General features: G+C 45.5%; 1 protein-coding gene across 1 annotated transcript; it reads right to left on the reverse strand.

The window, feature by feature from the left end:
• Positions 1-518: 518 nt before the first annotated feature.
• On the reverse strand, positions 519-6,400 carry PABPN1L (PABPN1 like, cytoplasmic). The gene is made up of 7 exons (XM_036748139.1): positions 6,176-6,400; positions 5,147-5,387; positions 4,807-4,868; positions 4,144-4,250; positions 3,846-3,933; positions 1,724-1,869; positions 519-1,052 (listed from the first exon to the last, which is right to left on the reverse strand). Exons 1-7 carry the CDS (start codon positions 6,398-6,400, stop codon positions 1,013-1,015), a joined length of 909 nt encoding a protein of 302 aa, XP_036604034.1. The 3' UTR covers positions 519-1,012.
• Positions 6,401-20,745: the final 14,345 nt, after the last annotated feature.

Genomic DNA, 20,745 nt, shown 5'->3' on the forward strand with positions numbered 1-20,745 from the left:
TTCAGCTAGTATACATTGGAGAATTTCACTCAAATTCAAATTTTAGTTATTCATTAAAGCCAGAATCAGCCTTCTCTGAACTTGGGCAGGAACCACCTGCCAGCTTGTATACAAAGAAGTGAAAACCCACATGTCCAAAAAAAGTCAACCCTATTCCCATCCCCAGATGTGCGTTTAGTGAACAGAAAATACTTGACATCTGCCTAAGAAGAGCTTAGGGTTTCCATGATCCCTCAAAGAGTCAACATTTTCCATTATAATGAAAGGAGCTCTTGCCTCTTCCTTTAAGTGTTTGCATTTACAGTAGGAAGAAGAACTACGGCTAGTTGGTAGGTGAATAAAAAGAAAACAACCATGCTTTAAAAAAATATTTAAATTTAATTGTATTAAGAAAACTTACTGTACATTTGTTTCTGTTAAAAATCAGTGACTTGATCTACAAACTGTACTAAGCTAAAGCTTCGTCTTATCCCTTCTTCCCCCGCTCCCCCCCACCCTGTACTGGTAATCACTCTGTTTACAATCCCAAACCAAAGTCATGGTGCTCTGAAAAAGGAAAAGGGGTAGGAAGAGATTGGCTGGAGGCCTGAAACCCAGATACCTTGATTTAGATCATAGTGCTTTGAGGCTTTGGCTGAGAATGTCCTGCCAGCCTTGGTCCAAGGGGCCAAAAGGCCAGAGGTCTGAGACCAGACTAACTCTAAGAGCATTGGTCCTCAGGGAGTCCACATGCCTCCACGATAACATGGACTGACCTGCCTCTAGATAGAGACAAACAAAAAAGGAAAGAGCTTCACATGCCTAAAACCTGAGGCCTCTTGTAGGTCTGTAGTTCAGCGCCTGGGTTTGCCTAACCAGCTGGTATCTGTTTTGGTTGCATTGTACTCTGTACCAGATTTATCCTATGCCACCCCACCCCTACTAAATCCCAGTTGAGCATGCTGGTTATGTAGTTAAGATGGTCCCAGATCTCAGTCATCCTGTTTTCTTCACAGCCGATATCTCCAGTCCTCTAGTATGGCTCAAACCACTGGGAGAATCTTCCATGCCCCCTATGAGAGAAAAATGGACCAGGAGTTGTGTATTGTCAAAATGGGCAAAGCTTCCCAAAACAAGTACGTAGATTAGATTGAACTGTTATTGGCATGACCCACTCATCAATGGCTTACTCTACACCACCATCTACTTCTACAGGGGTGCTCTGCATAGCTTTGTAGGAACTCAGTATCGGCCTCCCTGATGGAAATTACTGGGTGGTTTGGGACTCCTTTACCTCCTGCCATATCTGAAAAGGCTGATCAATCCTGCAGGAAATGAACCTGGCCAGCCTCTTGTCACATCACATGACAAACTCAATGACAGTGACTTCAAAGAAAAGGCCATTCTTGACTCAAAGGCTAGGTTAGATATTTGCCTCTCCTAGGATTAGCAATTAAAGTCTCTGGACTTTCTCCCCCAACTCAGCCCTGTCCATCCCATCCCAGATCTGGCTCTGCTATGAGGCTGGCTAGAATTATCCAGCCTGTTCCAAAGAGGGGTTTCTTGCTCTTTCCCACCACCTCTACCACACCAGACTTCTTCCCCCCCAAAATCTCATCAAGGATGACTTGGCCTGGAAATAGTCACTGTAGATGGTACAGACTGAGGGTAAAAAATAGATGCTATTGGGATCTTTATCTGGGCTGCCCCTCGCCCCATCTGAGACTCCCAAGGTGCCCCTTACCTGTGACTTCTCCACCTAGGCCTTGATCGCTCCCCAATACAAGCACCATACCGGTGAAGAGGGCCTCCTCTGCCAGAATGTCGAGCCCGCAGGCCTCCTCGGTCTGTAGTGCTGATCCCAGGAAAGTTGGTCCTTTTGGGCAGAACCTGGAATAGAAAGCAGAACCCCACCCCCCACATCATACCCCGCCCCCAAGAGGTCATTGTTAAGAAGATGAAGTTGGTAAAAAAAAAAAGTCTGAGATGTCTCTAAGACCCCACAATAACACACTTGCTGGTTGGGGACATCAGCCCTAGATTAGGTGCTACTGGAAACCCCCAAAGCTTTGCTTGTGAGATCTGGCTTGGTTCAAGTTTGGGCTAGCTCTATGAGTTTGCAGGATCTGAGAACTACCACAACGCCTCACCTTCTTCTAAACCTTTCCCTTTCTTCAGCCTGGCCATCACTAGCATCTGTCTGGGTTAGGACAATCGCCAGAAGACCCAGTAAAATGAATGCATTCTTACCAGGAGGGTTTAATCCATGAATTTTTCAGTTGTTTTCAGTCGTGTCTGACTCTGTGACCACCTTGGGATTTTTTTGGAAATGATACTGGAGCGGCGGTTTCCACTTCCTTCTCCAGCTCATTTTAACAGATGAGGATACTGAGGCAAACGGGGTGAAGTGATTTGCCCAGGGTCACACAGCTAGCAAGGTTCTGAGACCAAATTTGAACTCAGGAAGATGGGTCTTCCTGACTCCAGGCTTGGTGCTCTATGCACTATGGCGCCACCTAGCGGCCTCTGTTCCATGACTACATATATTAAATACCTGATATATACAAGACGCCGGGGATCCAAAGATCATAACAAAAGATTCTTGCCTTCAAGGAGCTTACATTCTATTGGGGGTGAGTGAGAAATAGAACCTTTATATATATAAGTATAAAAGAGGGTAATTTGAGGAGAGAGAAGTCATTGGCTAATTCAGCAAGGGTAGACAATTTTGGGCAGCAGCTTGTATACATGCCTAGAGGAATGAGAGGGAGCATAAAATTTCGGGAACGGGTTGCTGCACTGTTTGGCTAAGACACAGAACGCACGAAGGGGTGCACTGTGCAGCTGGGCTCTGGTCTTACAGGGAAGAATTTTCAATGTCAAATTAAGGAGTCTCTATTTTATTCTAGAAGGAGTAGGGAACCTCTAAGCATTTCTGGTCAAAGCTGTGCCTTGGGCGATTTTTTGGCAGGTGAGTAGAAGGAGAGAGAAAAGAGAAACTGGAAGGAGAGGGAACAATGAGAAAGATATTCTGATAGCCCAAGGAAGAGGTAATAAGGACGTGAACTATAATGAGGAGAAGGGAGTAGAGCTAAGACGTGGTCAACAACTGGACCTGGCAACTGATTTGATGTGGGAGAATCAAAGACAATTCAAGAAGTAACAAACATGGGTGACATGAAGGATGGCAGGGGCTGTAGTGGAAATAGAGAAATTTAGAGAGGGTTTGGAGCTGGGCAAAAAGATAGAATTCCTGGAGCAGCTAGGTGGTGCCATAGTGTATAGAGCACTGGGCTTGGAATCAGGAAGACATCTTCCTGAGTTCAAATCCTGCCTCTGACAATTTACTAGCTGCATGACCCTGGATAAGTCACTTCACCCTGTTTGCCTCAGTTTTCTCATCTGTCAAATGAGCCAGAGAAGGAAATGGCAAACCACTCCAGTATCTTTGCCATGAAAACACCAAATGGGGTCACGGAGTTGGACATGACTGAAACGAATGAATAACAACATAGAATTTCTATTCACAATGAATAGCTCCCTTTTCTCTAAAGAAACATCCTAGCTCCTCTTCTGGATTTCTCATTTCTATCGGTGGTTGCCATCATTCTCCCAGCACCTCAGAATGGAAAGCTCAGTTATCTTTGGATATAGGGAACAAGAGAGAAAAAAGTGTCCTATTGATGTCACTTCCCTAAGGGTCTCCTCTCTGAACCCTTCCCTTTATAGGTCTAGTCTTTATCCTCCTATCCCTTCAATCCACATCACTGGGCTATGTAACAGCAAGAGGCTTACTAAATATCTGTTGATTTATGTGGTGTTTTATACCCATCCATCCACTAACTACTGGCCTCTGATAAACTCACCCTGATTATCCGGCCTCTAAAGATGGTTTCATCCAGATCCATAGCGGTCTTCACTGAATCCTCATAGGCAAATTCAATATAGGCATAGCTAAGGAGTGGGACAGTTCAGGGTCAGGGTTAGGGCCAAAGCTCCTAAGAAGGTGCAGAAGATGAAGATGACCTGACTCTCCCTTGTGCCCAAGATTGTCATCCAACAGTGACAGAGAGGGGAGAATTGATATCTAGGCAAGGTTGGGATCAGCTCCAACCCAGTCCAATACACTCCCTCCTCCCCTTCCCCATGAGTACCAGCACTGACCCCTTGGGGTGTCCAGAGTATTTGTCACAGAGGATGGTGACCCTGTTGACTTCGCCACAGCAGTTGAAGAGGGACTCCAGCTCCTCAGCCGTACCACTATAATCCACCTGGAAATATTTGCCTGTTAGAGCTCAGCATATGTGTGTGTGTGTGGGGGGTGGGGGTAGGTTATACAAACCCAGGTTGTGACAAACATGAAGGGTAGGCATTTATAGCAAAAAAAGAGTTTATCTCCCCCTTCCAAGTGTTCTATAAAACCTTTCCTCCTCCTCTCCCCAAAGGATGCTCCAGAGACCAGAACCAGAGCTCAGATTGACCTCGTGGTGGTCAGCTTGGATATATTGGCCATAAAGACTAATAGGACCCCAACTCCTCAGTCACCATGAAGGATACTATCTATCTAGCCTTCACTCCTTCTGCAGGAGCTCCCTCATGGGTTTTAGCATCATGACCTAATGCCCCTCTGACCATCATCAGAGAAGTAGAAATAAGATGTCCCAGACCCTCTTACCTAACTGGCTCATGCTGGGCCAAGATGATCAAGGTTAAAGGCAGGCAGTGTGGCCATCTTAAAGTGTGCTTGTCTTATCCACCCTCTCACCTCATCCTGGGGTTTACCCGACCAATAGTTCCTCACCCTCAGTGCCCTTCCCAACCACTTACATTGCCTACGTAGACAGATCTGTAATCAGCCTCTAACTTCTCAACCCCTTGGAAGGGTATACCTAGAATGAGAAATTATTTGTAGGAGGATCTCAAGATAGGTGGGAGTACCACTGTGCAGTTCAGGGGGAAGCAGGGTCAGACACCTCAGAGCCTAGCATCCATGGGGTTAGAGGTCATATCACCCAGATACTTCCTTGGCTACCCTAACTCCTGGATCCCTGCAGAAAAATGGATGCTCCTTCCCACTTCAGACTCTCTTTTCCTACTTCCTTTCCCCCCTCCCCAAAGCCTGTGTGACCAGCCAGGTATGGAAAAAGTCCAGGGGCCAGCTTCCTACCGTTCTCCAGGTTCAGCAGATGAGTGGCCTCATTGTCACATGGGGCTGGCGATAGCAATGGACTGGAAGCTTCTGCCACCGCCTCCCTCTCCTCCTCCTGTGGCTGTTGCCACTGTCCAGTCTCTTTCATACCTTTGAGCTCCTGTCTCTCATGGGCCTCCTTTATTTTCTGTAGCTTGGTTTTGATGTCTTCCAGCTCCCGCCCATCTCCTTGGGGCACATGGGCGGAAACACCTGTCTCCTGTTAAAGTCAGGCTCCCTCAGACACCAGTTCCCTTTGAGCTCCAACAGGGTGGAGGAGGGGGGGGGGGGAAACCAGGGTAAGATACCAGTGGCCTGGCTCTCTCTCCTCATCATCTCTGTGACCCCCCTCAATCACTTGCTCTCATTTGAGGACTCCCTTTTAAACTTCTAAAGATCCCCCTAGACTCTTTCAGAGGACTGTATGATCCATCACTATAGAATCTTTCTTTGCCTTCCCCCAGAGATAAGTCAGTGCCTACACTGAATTTGCCTATGAGGATTCAGTAGTCATTGCCATGGACCTGGAGGAGACCACCTTCAAAGATGAGTTTGTTAAGGATGGATGGGTGTAAAATCCTGGAATCCTCAGAACATAAGCCCATAAAGAGGACTTTTAGGGAGCTCCTTGCCTTCATTTTTCAGATGGGAAATGGCAGGAGAGGCCCTTGTCCAAGACCTTCAGCGAGTCAATGGATCTGAACTCCAATGCTCTTTCTGCTTCCCAGGCTTCCTTTAAAACTGATTTTGTATCTCACCCCCCACACGAGGCATTTCTGGGTCTCTCCAGCTGCCTTCCCTCTGAGAGTACCTTCTGTTGACTCTGAACATATCTTGTGTGTACTTAGAGATTTACATGTGCCCGAATTGAAATGGAAGCTCTTTGAGGGCAAGGTATACCTAGCCTTAATGCCTGCCTGGCCCGTGGAAAGTAAGCTCTTATTCGATGCTTGTTGACTGACTGATATCACCTTGAGTAGGGGGTGGGAAGAAGGAGACTGTACTTACCAAGTCAGGCCCCAGCACCTCCTCCAGATTCCCTCTGTCCAAGAGAGAGAGCAGAGCACTCTCTTCTTCCTTGTCTTCTTCCTCAGCCTGGCACATCTTCGGCACCTTCTCTGCGGGTTGTCCCTCACCCCCCCAGCCTAGCCCTTCAGGATCTGAGAGAGCATTCTGGAGCCAGTCCTTAGAAGGAGGAGGGAAGAGGTTGCTGCCGCCAACGGAGAACCACATGGGTGAGCCCCCTGGCTCGAGCACTCACCGTGCTGGGGCTGGCTCAATTCCCCGAGGCCCAAGGTCAGCTGGGCTCAGGACCCAGGGATTTTAATCCCTTCCCCCCTTCCAGCTGTTTCCATTTAAGCTCTTTAAAGGGCCCTGGGCCAGAAATCCAGACTGACCAGCTCATCATCCACAGGGATCCTGATCTCAGTAGTTAAAGCTCAAAGGCCAGGCTGGCCTTTCTCCCCGGGATAGCCATGTGTTCTCTTCTCCCCAACCCTTTCCAAAAGCAGGGTGAAGTCTCACATCTGGCCTCTCCTTCTTTAATCTGATCTGTGAAAGAAGAGTGTCAAGCTAGACACCCTACACACCCTAGACTCTAGAGTCCCTTTCAGATCTAATAAACGCTACGATTTATTATTTTACCTACCCTTCAAGGCCCACCTCTTCCATGACAGATATTGATTGCAGCCATCCCTCATTCTTCCGTCCCTGGAATGCTTACCATATTTAGAATCTATAGCACATAATTTAACACTTGATTACATTCTGCTTTGAGCTGTTCAGATTTTATCTCCCATGCTGCATTTTTACTATGCTATTGGTTCCTTGAGGGAAAGGATCATCTGATTTATCTTTTTTTCTTTTAATTAATTTTTTTCAATTACCAAGCATTTACTTTTTCTCTTTCTTGTATCCTGCCGCATCCCCACCCCCAAGAAAAACAAAACCCTTAGGACAAATGAGCGTGGTCAAGCAAAACAAAGCCTCACATTGACCACGTCCAAAAATGTGGGTCTCATTCTGCAACCTGAATCCATCACCTCCCTGTGAGGAGGTGGAAATCATGGCTGGTCGTTGTGTCGGATGATCAGAGTTCCTAAGTCCTTCAGAATTGTTCATTTTTACAATGTTGCTATTATAGTATAAATTGTTCTGGTTTTACTCTTTACTTCAGTCTGCATCAGTCTGTACAAGTCTTCCCAGGTTTCACTAACACTGTCCCTTTCATCATTTCTTACATCAATAGTGTACCATTATATTTATATACCATAACTTGTTCAGCCATTCCCCAATTGATTTGGCATCCCATTAGTTTCTAGTTCTTTGTGGCCATGAAAAAAGCTGCCACAAATATTTTTTTACATACAGGTCCTTCTCTTCCTTTGTTTGGTCCAAGGGTGTGTACAGGTTAGAATTTTTCTTTTGGTCGTATTTCCCCAAGTTCCTAGCACCAGATGACTGCTCCGTAGTAGATGCTGAATAATCATTTACTGAATTGAAGGCCAGAAGAATGTGCATTGATCTTACTTCCTGACTAGACTGTAGTCATCTGGAAGGCAGGAACTGCACCAGATGTGTCTATATATCCCTCAGCTTCGAGAAGGTCAGGACACAGGACGCTCAATGAGAACGTTGTTGTTTATCCCTTTTTTCTGACATCAGGAGGGTGATATCTTGCCTTGCAAGTGAGCGAATTAGATTTAAGTGAGGCAGAGCTGTGCAAAGTCATCAGACCTATTCTCTCCTCCAGAGCCACCAGAGTCAAGACATGGGTCAAGATGACTGGCGATGGCCCAGGATGGACTATTTATTTGATTGATGGAGGCTGGGTTTCAAGGGCTCCTTTAGAAGAGGAAACTTTCATCAATAGAGGGAAGAGAAGAAGGGGGAACAGCCTGAAAAAGCTATATTCTCAGGTTCTCCAATCTGCTGCCATGAGGCAATAAGCCACTGGAACCAGTAGCATCTTGCTGCTTGAATGGACGGACCTTGGAAGGAAGTCAATTCAATTCAGCAAAACATTTATTAGGCTTCCAGCAAATGAAAGACTCTCATCCTCGCTAAGGGCTGGGGATAGGAAGGTGGAAAGGTCATCATCTCAGCCCTCACAAAGTTTACAGTCTAGTTTGTAGAGATGTAGAAAACAGCTAACGATGCGCTAAGTACAAAGGAGAGTTCAAAAAGAGACATCTATGAACAAAGAAGGTTCTTAACCTCTTTGGTGTCATGGAACCCTTTGGAGGATTGGTAAAGACTGGATCCCCTTTTCAAAATCATGTTTTCAAATAATGTTTTAAAAATGTGATTCTGAAAAAGTTAAGTGGCATAGAAGATAGACTGCTGGGCCTGGAGTCAGGAAGACCTGAGTTCAAATCTGGATTCAGACACTCCCTAGCTGTGTGACCCTGGGCAAGTCACTTAACCTCTGTTTGCCTCAATTTCTTCATCCGTAAAATGGGGATAAGAATAGCACCTACCTCCCAGGGTTGTTTTGAGGATCAAATGAGATAATCTAAAGCACTTAGCATGTGCCTGGCACACAGTAGGTGCTATATAAATGTTAACTGTCATCATCATCATCATCATCATCATCTAATTGAAGGAAGGGTGGCTTGGTGGCAAAATGGATGGAGTGCTGGGCCTGGAGTCAGGAAGACTCATCTTCCTGAGTTCAGGTCTGGCCTCAGATACTTACTAGCTGTGTGACCCTGGGCAAGTCATTTGACCCTGTTTGCCTCAGTTTCCTCATCTGTAAAATGAGCTGGAGAAGGAAATGGCAAAACCACTCCAGCGTCTCTGCCAAGAGAATCCCAAATGGGGTCATGGAGAGTCAGATATGATTTAACAGCAATAAAAAGCATTTCTATGGTGTTTTAAGATTTATAGAGCATTTTGCATATATAATTAAAGGAAATGCTAAATTTGTTAGAGATTAGTGAAAATAATGGTGAGTTTTTTTTCTCCCATCCAAGTTCGTTAACCTCCTGAGATCTATCTATGAATTCTCGTGGTCCCCAGGTTAAGAACCCCCTGGGTTAGGGATTCGGGAAGGGAGAGAGAGAATCATTTCTAGTTAGGAGGGATTGGGGAAAGCTTCACTAAGGAAGCAGTGAGAAGTAGCCTGGAATAATGGAGAAAAGACTTTTCTCAGTCTCAGTTTCTTTAACTGCAAAATGGGAAGAATGTTAGTATCTACCTCACAGGGCTTCTGTGGGGATCAGAAAAGATAACAAGCCTTAGCTATATATTTAAGTGGTACCTGAGCTTAGGCCTGCAGGAAGGAAAGCATTTCCTTTTTGGGTAGAGAACACTCCAGTTATTTGGGATAGTCTGCTCAGATGAAAATATATGAGGGTAGAGGTAGAGCCAATATAGAGGAAGCAGGATAAAGGAGCAGTCACAAGCAGGATAGCCAAACTCCTCTTCACAAAACTCCTCAAAGCAGACCTAGAAAATGCAGCAGACTGAGGCTTGATGGGAAAATCCAGAAAAGGTAACAATGAGTCATTTATCCAGACCAAGTCACCATAGGGAGACAGTCACGGAGGTCTGTGGAGGCTGGGGGCCGAATCAGGCTAGGAGTACACTGCTTGTAGAGCATGCCAGCATCACCCAAGGAAAGGCTGTGTACAAGCGCAAGAGAGGGTCCCAAATCCATGCCGGGGTAATGCGAAGGGGACAGATGCCAACTGCAAGCTTTGTTGCCCCACTGCCCAGTTCTGGGTCATGTCCAGAAGGGAACCTGCTCCTGAGGGTGGCACTTCCAGGTAGGGAAGTCCTGGGCAGTTCACTTGTCTATCTGGAAAGGAGGAAGTTCAGAAGCAAGTAGAGGCAATGTGGCTTAGACCCCAGGAGCAGAGAAGGGTATAAGTTCCAACATCTAGCCCAGACTATAGAGGAATTATGAAGAATTATGGACCTAAACCAAAGGAGAGCCTACAATTCTGCCACTCTGAAACAGTAGCACATCCCAGTTGGCTGATAGGGACTGGGTCCAGCAGCATCTACTCTTGCTCAAACCCAAACCTAGGTCAGGAACATGCAGAGCTCAGACCAGGGGAGCAGCAATCAGACTTTGCCCTGAGTCAAACCACTTGGGAAGCACTGAAAAGCTTTTAAGTCTCCAGCCTATCCCTGAGATCCTGGAATAACGCAAGAAAGCAGTCACAGAATCAGCCCAGACCTTCCCTCTAGAAGTATGGCAGATCCCAATCCTAATATCAAGTCTGAAGTCAGGAAGTAGGCTGGAACAATGAGCAAACAGAAAATCCCACTGGGCAGGGACGCTCAAGACACGAACCCAAAAGAAGAGAATGATCCAAAAAACATCTACAAACAATACCTCAGAGAAAAACACAGCTTGAGCACAAATTCAACTAGACTTCCTGGAAAAGACGAAGCAAGAATTAAAAAGAGATAAAAAAGTTTTTATAAGTGGGATGAGAGTGCTTGAGGAAAAAATTGGAAAAGAAATGAGCATTATGGAATAAAGAATTGGAAAAGGAATTAACAACTTGGCACAAGAGGTACAAAACCTTGTGTAAGCAACAAAATCCTCCGAAATTAGAATGGACCAAATGGAAACCAATAGTTCCATGAGGTAACACAAAATATTAAAATAATGTCAAAAGTTTGAAAAGATAGAAGAGAAACATAAAATATCTCATAGCAAAAACAACCCCCCCCCCCCAAAAAAAACAGAAAACCAAACCCTGTCCTGGAAAGAAGATAGAATGGAAAACATTTAGGAATTATTGAATCTGAATACCATGACCAAAAAAAATAATGGCTAGACGTTATATTTCAAGAAATCTTAAAAATCTTAAATCTTAAAATGAAACCTGTCCAGATCTTTTAGAACCAGAGGGGAAAATGGAAATAGAAAAAATCTACTAGTCACTTCCTGAAAGAAAGCCCCAAATGAATATTCCCAGGAATATTATAGACAAAATCCAGAGCTTCCAGGTAGAATTAGGATCAAAAATTATTAAGCAGCCACCACTATAAAGAAGCAGAGGACTTGGAATATGATATTCTAAAAGGCAAAAGACATGGGCTTTCAGCCAAGCATAACTTACCCAGCAAAATTCAGTATAATGCTTTAGGGGAAAATTTTGCCTTTAGTGAAATACAGGATTTCCAAGCATCCTTGATGAAAAGACCAGAGCTTTGGAAAAACTTTGAAGTACGAATACAGGAGCAAAAAGAAACATAAAAAGGTAAACAAAGATAGAAGACTAAGCTAGGATAAACTTACATTTAAACATGGGGAAATGTTGCACATGTCCCCTATGAGCCCTCCCATCATCAGGGATCATAGAGGGAGTCCAATTAGCAAGGCCTAGTAGTGGTTTTATTATGTCTTGCTCTTAAGAATGGAAAAAGGAGAGAAGAGGAATACAATGGGGATGAGGTGAAGGGAAATGAAAGTTAAGGAAGATTATTAGACATAAATAGTGCATGCAAGTAGATAGGCATATAAAGAAGGAGGAGGGAGTGGGGAGAGAACAGCTGGCATTTTAACCTCACTCTCATTTGAACTGGTTAAAGTAATGAAGAAGACACACACACACACAGAGTTGGGTATAGAAATATATTTCATTCAACAGGAAAATAGGAAGAAAAAGGGAGAAGGGAGGAAGGAGGAATTAGAGGGAGGGTAGTTTAAGGGAGAGGTTAGTCCTAAGCAAAACAAACTCTAACTAAGGATATATAAAATATTTATAGCTCCTTTTGAGGTGGCAAAGTATGTGAATCTGAGGAGATGCCCATAAATTACAGAATGGCTGAACAAGTCATGACATATTAATGCAAAGGAATACTATTATGATACAAGAAATGATGAAGGAGAGGGCTTCAGAGAAACCTGGGAAGACTTGTGTGAACTGATGCAGAGTGAAGTGAGCAGAACCAGGGGAACAATTTGTACAATGACAACAATATGGTAAAGGCAAACAACTTTGAAAGAATCAGGAACTCTGATCAGTGTAATGATAGAGAGGTGAAGGACTCAGAGTGTAGAATGAGTTTTTTTAGAGTGGGAGCATGGCCAATGCAGACATTTGTGTTGATCGACTGTACGTGTGTGTGTAACGAGAGCTTCGTTTTTCTTTCATTTTCAATTAGGGGTGGGGAGGGGCAGGACAGTGAGAAGGTGGATTTTTGCTGATTGAAAAAAATATAATTTAAAAAAAATAAAATGTAAGGGGGAATGAGGGAAGGGCCATATCATATGGCTGCTGGGTAAAGAAACTAGTATTCCATGCAGTTGGCAATGGGGATCCATGAGAAGTTTGTGAATAGGGGAATATGATCAGAGTTATGCTTTTGGAAGGTGACTTTAGCAATTGTGTGAAGAAGAAAATCTGTCGTTCTTTTAAAGAGAATATTCCCTCTCCGCCAGCCCTCATATTGGAAGATGTGCCCCAACCAGAGAAGGAAATTCTCTAATTTAGGACAGTGACTCAACTGTCTAACAACTTTACTCCTTAGGAAGCTTTTTTTTTTTCCTATCTACCCTCCTTCCTACCTAAGATATTCTTATCTACTCCTTCATGCTACAATTTAAATGCTGTTCTCACCAGAGGATTGAAAACTCTTTTTTGCTCTGCCCACCCAATGATGACTCCAGCCTCTTCGTGGTCTCTGGTGAGCAGGTGCCCTGGCAATACCAAAGGATGGTGGCACATATGATCTGAAAGCCTGCAGTGTCAATGGTTGGGATCTAGTCTGCTAGTAGATGCTGCTGTCTCCCAGTCCTGGCCCTATGAACTGGTGCCCATTTGCATGGCTTGGCCAGAGCTGTGAGGCTCCCTGGGAAAGATATCCAGAGATGGGACACTCCCTAATGAGACTTGGGAGCTGGTGAGTAAAGGATGGCAGGGTGACTTTTAGTGCCATGGGCCTGATCCTCAAAAGTCACCAACTCCCAGCATCCGCACACCCAACTCTGACTTTTCATAGCCATGGCCAGACCCTGGCAAAATTATGAACCCTTCAAATATTAGCAACAACCACCACCACAAAATCAGCTGTTATTTATGTAGAACTTATTGCTACCAAAAAAACCTTTCCATATATTATCTCGTTGGATATTCACAACAACCCTGTGAGGTGGGTGGTACAAGTGGTTTTACTCCCATTTTACAGATGGAAAAACTGAGTTTTCCTCCCCCTTTAGCCTATTTTTTCAGGGCCTCACATTCACATCCTAGAGTTGAAAGGGATCTCAAGAAATCATCAATTCTATCTCTCTTATCAACTATTTTCTGCTGAGGGGTGATAACTTCAGTACTGACATTTTACTAGGGAATCTTAGAGATGAGTAATCCTTTAAGACCCCAAGGAATAAAATATTAACGATGGAATTTCAGACACTGACAAATAGTTGGAGAGACTTGGGGGCACAGGAATTCTCAGCATCCCTCAAATCATGCCATATAGATGGCTGTCCGTGTTCCCTATGCACAAGACTAGATCAGCCTCTTTAATTCCCCCTCCCTGCACTGCCCTTCCCCCCCTTCCCCTCCCTGCTAAGTTCTGAGATAACCATTATCTCCTTTTCCCACCCACCTACCACATTGGTGGCCTTTAACTTGGGTTCTATGTTATTCTCCCCCATTGTCCTTGGTTGTGGGTATCCAGTTGCATATCACACAAGGACCAAGGAGACAGCCAGACACCTCCCTCGTTCATGTCTCTTGAGCTCAAGAAATGGCAGTGAGGAAACCTTTTTGCTCAATCTACACTGAGCCTTGATGAGTGAGAGGCACCTAGAGCTTTCCTCTGGTCTCCCATGGGTGGCTAACATTGACCAACACTTTGATATAATACCTTTCAAGATTTAGTATAGCAGGATGGAATAGGCACTGGATTTGGAGTCGGAGGACTAAATGCCTTTACTTACTACTTGTGTGACCTTGGGTAAGTCACCTTACCTCTGGGTTTTAGTTTCCTCACCTATAAAACAAGAGGGTCAGACTAGATAATCTCAAAGGCCCCCGTATCCCATGATCCCATGATGTTTCGCAATGCATTCTACTTTAGGGAAGAATTTTTGTTAATAATAATTCCCCTAGAGCTGCCTATATCCTGGACAACTATAGGGATCTATGTTCTTGAGCATGGGTGGGGTGAAAATGGAACTTGTTGATTCTGGGAATGTTGATTCTATTCTCCATGACTCTGGTCTCCTTGCTGGGACCAGAAGTGAATTTCTCTTGATTCTTCCCCCCTCAGAAACCTCATGGGAAGTATTCTGCAATACTCCCTAAGTCCCATGGGTAAATTTACCCTCTGAGGGTCAGAAGAGACCTCACAAGGTCATCAGTTCCATTTCTCTGCTTCTAGTGACCATCCAGTCCTGCCAGTAGGAATGACTGGACTTATAACTATGTGTGTGGTCTTGAACTTGACTTCCGCTTCCATGGGATGGACTTGAAGATGATGCCTTCATCCTTAGAAATGAAGCTGGCTAGTGGAAAGCTTCTATCGTCCCACCAGGAGTCAGCATCCAAGGAGGGGGCAGAGCCACGTGATAATTAAATTTTTGTTTTATTACACAGATACAGAGTTAAGAACAGACATAACCTGAATCATAATGTTTTACAGCTTCCACAGGTCAAACATACAGTACATTTAGAGAAAGCAGGACATAGCAAAGGGGAGGGAACAGCATGCCATAGACTCCTAACACAGTGTCATTTCTCTAGAGAGGCCAAGGGGCCCAAAGAACAGCAGGGGAACAAGGGCTTTTTATTAAAATTCTAGTCTTCTTAAAAATTATCTTTCGACTCTTGCGGGGGAGGGGTAGAGTGGTGGCCCCAAACCAATCATCTACCAGTCTTCCATATCAAGGCTCTTTCCCATCCTCCCCTCTTGGCCCTCTCCCATGCCTGCCTCCACCTGCTAGGACCTTTAGTTCAAGTATTGCATTTTGGTAGGTTGTATAATATGTATCTTGGCTGGTATCCTGGGGGAGCAGTTGTCCTCCTCACCCTGCCCTCCCATTTCCCACCAGGAGATTCTCAGAGGGAATCCATCCAGGGGAAGAATGCAGAGGGAAGGATCCAGGAAGGGAGGAAAGCCCAGAGGGAAGAGAGGCCAGTAGAGAAACACCAAGTGCTTTCATGTCTATTTAGAAGGAAATCAGGTCCAATTAGAGCTCAAACAATTAACTGCTGCTGTTGAGGCATCTTTGGGACTCAGATTTGTCAGGCTTGGAAGGGAGCCCAAGGCTTGCTGAATTGAGGCAACTGGAGCAGAAAGTCTGTGAAGCAATGTTTTCTCTTAATTTAAGACTTTGCTTTATAATTATGATTATGATGGTTATTATTATTTTTTTTGGCGTCTCTTTCCTGACACCCAGAGCATACACAACATGGCTATGAGATCGAAGCTGTGCCACTTTCAGAAGCGAGCAAGAAGGCCCCTTTGCTGAATGGAACAGAAAATGGTCCCTCAGTCTCCCTCTCTAGCCTCTCCCCCCACCCCCACCCCCCGCCCCATCTTGGATTCCTGTTCATCCTCACTCTATGAAGAAAGGGCCTCACTCCAGCCCTGCTTTGGGATAAACTCCTACAGTGAGTAGCCCCAAGGTCAGCTAGCTGTTGGGCCCTGCCCTCAGAAGCCTCAAGCCTGAGAGAAAGAGGGAGTGGAAAAGGCCATTCAGCCCTCAGAACAGGGACAGCCCATCAGAACACAAGGAAGGAGGGTACCCAAGACAGAGGACAAATGTTCAGGGGGAGGGAATGAAAGCGTATGCCAATGAGTGACCAGGTCAAGATGGAAGTCATCTGGACTCCGAGGGAATAAGTGGTACCGCCAGTCATTAAGCTGGCAGCTAACTAAAGGGTCTCCTCTCCCTGACTCAAAGGGAAGGAGACAAAATCAAAACTGCCATCCCCATAGGAAAGCAGATGGGCATGATGATGAACTGAGGCTAACCTTCTCTACTATACTTCAGTGAAATTCAGCAGCTGCTGGAGAGAGGAAGCCTGGCCTGAGACCTCACTCAGTCAGCAGGGCCATCTTGAAAGAGGAAGGTTGTCACTCAGCCCTTCCCATTGTTTACCCTCTAGTCCCAGGAGCGGTGGCCCTTGAGGACATGAGTGGGAGGGAAAGGGATCTCATTCAACCAGTGTCAGGTTTCTTGCCAGGCCAGAAGACAGGCCTGAGGTGGGTGTGGGGGCTGGGCGGGGGGAGCTTGTGTGTCATAGGGCCTCTCAGCAGGTGTAGGTTACTTCCCAAGACAGCAAGCCCGAGTGTCTTCTCCATTAACGCCAACCAGACCCCAAGAAATGCACCCTTGCTCTTTCTAGCCAGGCCCATGTTGGTCTCAATTGTAAGCAATTGTTAGCTGGGCTTGGGCTCCTCTCCTCCTACTAGAAGATAGGGAATCACCTATCCCTAACCTTTTCAAGGGAAGCCCCATCCTTGGAGATATTGAAAATTAGCCTGGACTGACTGCTCCAAAGATAAAAGCAATACCATTACTCCTAGAGGCAAAATTACCTTGTTTTATATCCCCAGTGCTTAGCGTGGGGCCTGGTATGTAGTAAGTGCTTAATAAATGCTTGTTGACTGACTCACGGTGTGACCGCTCAGGGGCCATTAATGGGAGATCATGAGAGAGCTTCTCCCAATAATGAATCATTTCCTGAGGCACTGGCCCTCTTTCTCCTGTGCAGGTTGGTGATCTCTGGTCCTGAAGGTCAATGAATGGGGTCAGCCAGGTGTTCAGAACCTGTGCCTCCTTTGGGCTCCAGGAACAGAGGTTTCTCACAGATCTTTTGGTATTGTGGGGAATCTGTTGACTCTCATTTGGGAGGGAAGGATGGATGGATGCCAGAAATGGGTGCTTTGGTGTCAGCCTGAGTGTCTATTTGGAATAATCAATGAACAGGAGACATAAGGACCAACCACAGGTCCCCTCCCACTAAAAAACAAGAACCAAAACAAAACCCCAACCACCAAAAAACCCAGACAAATCCAAAACCAGTTCTTTGCTTTGCAGTTCCCTTTCTTTCTGGGTCCCTGTTCTGGGTCCCTTGCCCTGGGACACCCAAGGACTCCTGGGCAATGCTGTTCTCAGCTTGCTGGCTGCCCCCAGGTCAATGGCCAACACACTGACCTGAGTTTTCTTCTCCACCCCTTAGGTCAGGGCAACATCCCAGCATGGAGCCAGGAGCAGGTACAAACATGACTTCTTCCTCACTCCTACTCCATGCATGGCTTTCTGGGCACACTTTCCTCAGTCTCCCAATTCCACAAAGTTGTAAAGTAAGTTCTGTTCCCCATCATCATTTTTTGCCTCAATCATTGAAAGGAAGGGAAAGGAGCCGAGTGTTCAAGCCATGAGATAGATGGCACCCAGGTGATGTTTCTGGGGTCTCTTTGCTTTTGGATTGGGGTCCGTCAAGCATCTGTTTCGCTAAACTAAGAGAAAACATGAAACACTGAGTAACCCCAGCTCTTTACCTTTTGGATCTCTAGGAAGACAGGAAAAGGGCATTCTCTTCCACCTTATTTGGTTTGAGCTTCTCCAAAACTTTCCCGTAATCCTTTCCGTAATAGGCTGCAGGGTCACAAATTCTGGGTTAATTCAGACGAGGGAACATGCCCTGGGGTACATGACCTAGTAATTGTGAATCCTACAAGCTGAGCAAACCAAAGACGTCAGAGACAGCCCTACTGCTCCCTAGCCTACCACTGAGGTCCCTGGTAGCAATGAAAAGAGAAAGAACATCTATTCCAACCATGAGAAACTGTGGCTTGGGGGATGGTGAGGGAAGGAAATTCTGAAACTCTGTGGGTAGGAGTGAGACTTAGCTCAAGCTGTCGTGGATCCCGAGTAAAGGTGGGGAACGCATTAGTAGAATTAGCCTCTATCTGGCTGTTTATCTGCACCTTGGGAATTGACGGCATTCTCGTTCTGAATGATCTAGGTGAGAAGAACCTCCTCCTTTCACCGTGCCTGGCTGTCTGTCTCTGAGGTCCTGCCTGACCACTGTCTCCTGCCTTTGGCTTTGGCCTCTGAACGCTAGTTAAAGCTGTCATTTGAGTTTGGGATTCTGCTGGGGGCTCTGGGAGCAGCAGCATCTCACAGAGCTTTTGGTTCAATGGCGAGTGTGATCTTGACTAGTGGCTTTAAAGGAAAAACAAGTGAGCAAACCACACCTCTTAGTCTATGGTCCTTAAGCACATTGGAGGTAGCAAGGCAGGATACAGCTTCTGAGCAGGGGCGAGGAGGCAGAGGCAGAGACAGAGAGGCATGGGAAGGCTAGGGGTCAGACAGAAGAGAACACTTAGGACGTCAACCCGGCAGCACTAGCGACTAACAGGTCCCTTCAGTGGATCACATAAGAAACGCATCTTTACATATTGTCTTTTTTCATGAAATAAGAATGACTGATGACCAGTACACAGATTGGAGGATGTATCAATAACAATGGTTATACTGCATTCTAACATTGCTCAATTTCCCCCTAGGTTTCCAAACAAACCCCTGAAAAACACATGGTCACTGGCAATTCAGAAAGCAAAATTACCAACACCGCCTCCTTGCCACTTCCTATCCCCACAAAGTGTTGGGATTTCAGGTTTGGCTCCACTAAAAGGTCTTTGGCTGAACTAGCTTGGGACCAGGGTGGTGAGTGGCAAGTTGTAGCTCTGAAGATTAATTCTCAATCATCTAAAGAAGACACCAGTGGCTTCCCAACAACATGACCCCCTTTAGTGTATAGACTTCTACTATACTAGTGTATAGTCTTCTACTTGGAATCAACCAAAGCCTTCCCCAGGGGGCCGGCCCTTCCTCAGTTCACCCTGTTGGGTTATCAACCCAAGGGATCTCACATTGGACGGCTCAACCATTCTTTAGGAAAAAGTCGTCAAAACAGAGATTGGGGACTAGGGTTAGGACAGCTGTTTCCAAATAACATGAGCAGTCATCCTTTCTCCAAGATACCATGTTTCTCTAGATCCAAGGAACTATGTTCTAATGATCACATGCCAAGAAAAGGCAAATTTTTTTTCTTCCTGTGCTACTGGAGGGGCATTCGGCAAGAGAACCAGCAAATAGGGCAAGGAATCCGCCCAAAGGTCACTCGCACAACTGCTGGGTGGTTTGTGAGGGACATATGTGTGTGTGTATATATATATATACTTAACTTTGCAGGGGTGGAAGGGAGGGTGGCAAAAGGGAGAGAGTCATAATGGCTGGATAGGTGGCCTGGCACCATGGCCTGGCCAGAAAGCTGCTACTTTCCATGGATTCTCTGATTCTAGGGGTGGACAGAGAGGAAGTAGCCTAATGGAAATGATTAGGGGAATTTTATACTGGAAATGCAATCTGGGCACATTAGTAAATGAGGATGCCATGGGGTCTATCCTGGAACAGATCTGCTCAGGGGAGAAGGCTCCCTGATTTCCTTTCTAGATGTTGGGTTCTTCTACTATCCAAAAAGATGCAACTTAACTCAAACTGCTGTCCTGAGAGTAAGAGAGAACAATGCTTCCACTCAAGTAGAGTAGGGAATTTGCTAACACCTAATGCTCCCACCTTACAAGGTTGGGCCTCTGACACCTTCAGATGCCAGTGCCTTCTTTCCACAAGTCCTAACAGCTAATGACTTGGGGTCAGTGAGAATACCGTCCCAAACCCAGCCATGTTGTTCTCCAAAGGACACTCCCACCAGCCAAAATCACAGCCTGAGTTCTCTCTGTCTCTCCTTGAGTTAGAAGCTAGGCAGGCCTTAATCCATCTGAACTGACCACACAGCCTTACTGACTTGTTCCTTAGAGATCAAGACTAAAGAGACTTAGGTTTTCATCTAGGTCAAGATGCCCAGCTCAGCAAAATGGTGGCCACTTCCTTATCCCTACCTGCCTAGTGATCTTCTTAAACCAAGGCACCAAAATCCATCTTTCGAAACCCTGAGGCCCAGAGGGAAACACATCTGTTCCCAAAGTAAATGGGCTTCAGGACACCAAGGAGTTCTAAAGGACTCAGCTACAGGGGGAGGAAGGAAGATGACAAGGAATCAAGGGTCATGAAAGAAGAGAATACATGGGAAGATGATCTGGGAGAGGTAGTGGGAGAGATCTATAGCATATACATATCTGATACTGCTACAGTCAACAGGCTCAATGCTTGGGAGAAGAACGGAGGTCAAAAACTGAGGAAACCGGGTTGCAGCTCCCTACAGAGTTATTTTAATTTTAAAGAAGCCTTAACTCTTGGGATACCTATGGAATCTTTAAGCCTCTATGTATGTACTCAATGGCCAGGCAAGCAGAACCCTGAACTGCAGAGGGGTGGCGCGCGCGCGCGCGTGCGTGTGTGTGTGTGTGTGTGTGTGTGTGTGTGGCTATAAAGATATTAAATTCTTCTTTATCCCACCCAATACACCCAATTTGCTTTCTGGACTCAAGTTTTATCTGCCAGAACTTCCTTTGGACAATGACCCTGTTGGCAGTGACTCAATTTACTCCTCCCTTTTCATTACAAAAAGAACAGATTTTTGTGACTCTGGGATATAACAACAATTAAAAAACAAAACCAAAACAAAACGAAA

This window comes from Trichosurus vulpecula, chromosome 3 (genome assembly GCF_011100635.1).
Source record: "Trichosurus vulpecula isolate mTriVul1 chromosome 3, mTriVul1.pri, whole genome shotgun sequence".
Lineage (NCBI taxonomy): Eukaryota > Metazoa > Chordata > Mammalia > Diprotodontia > Phalangeridae > Trichosurus > Trichosurus vulpecula.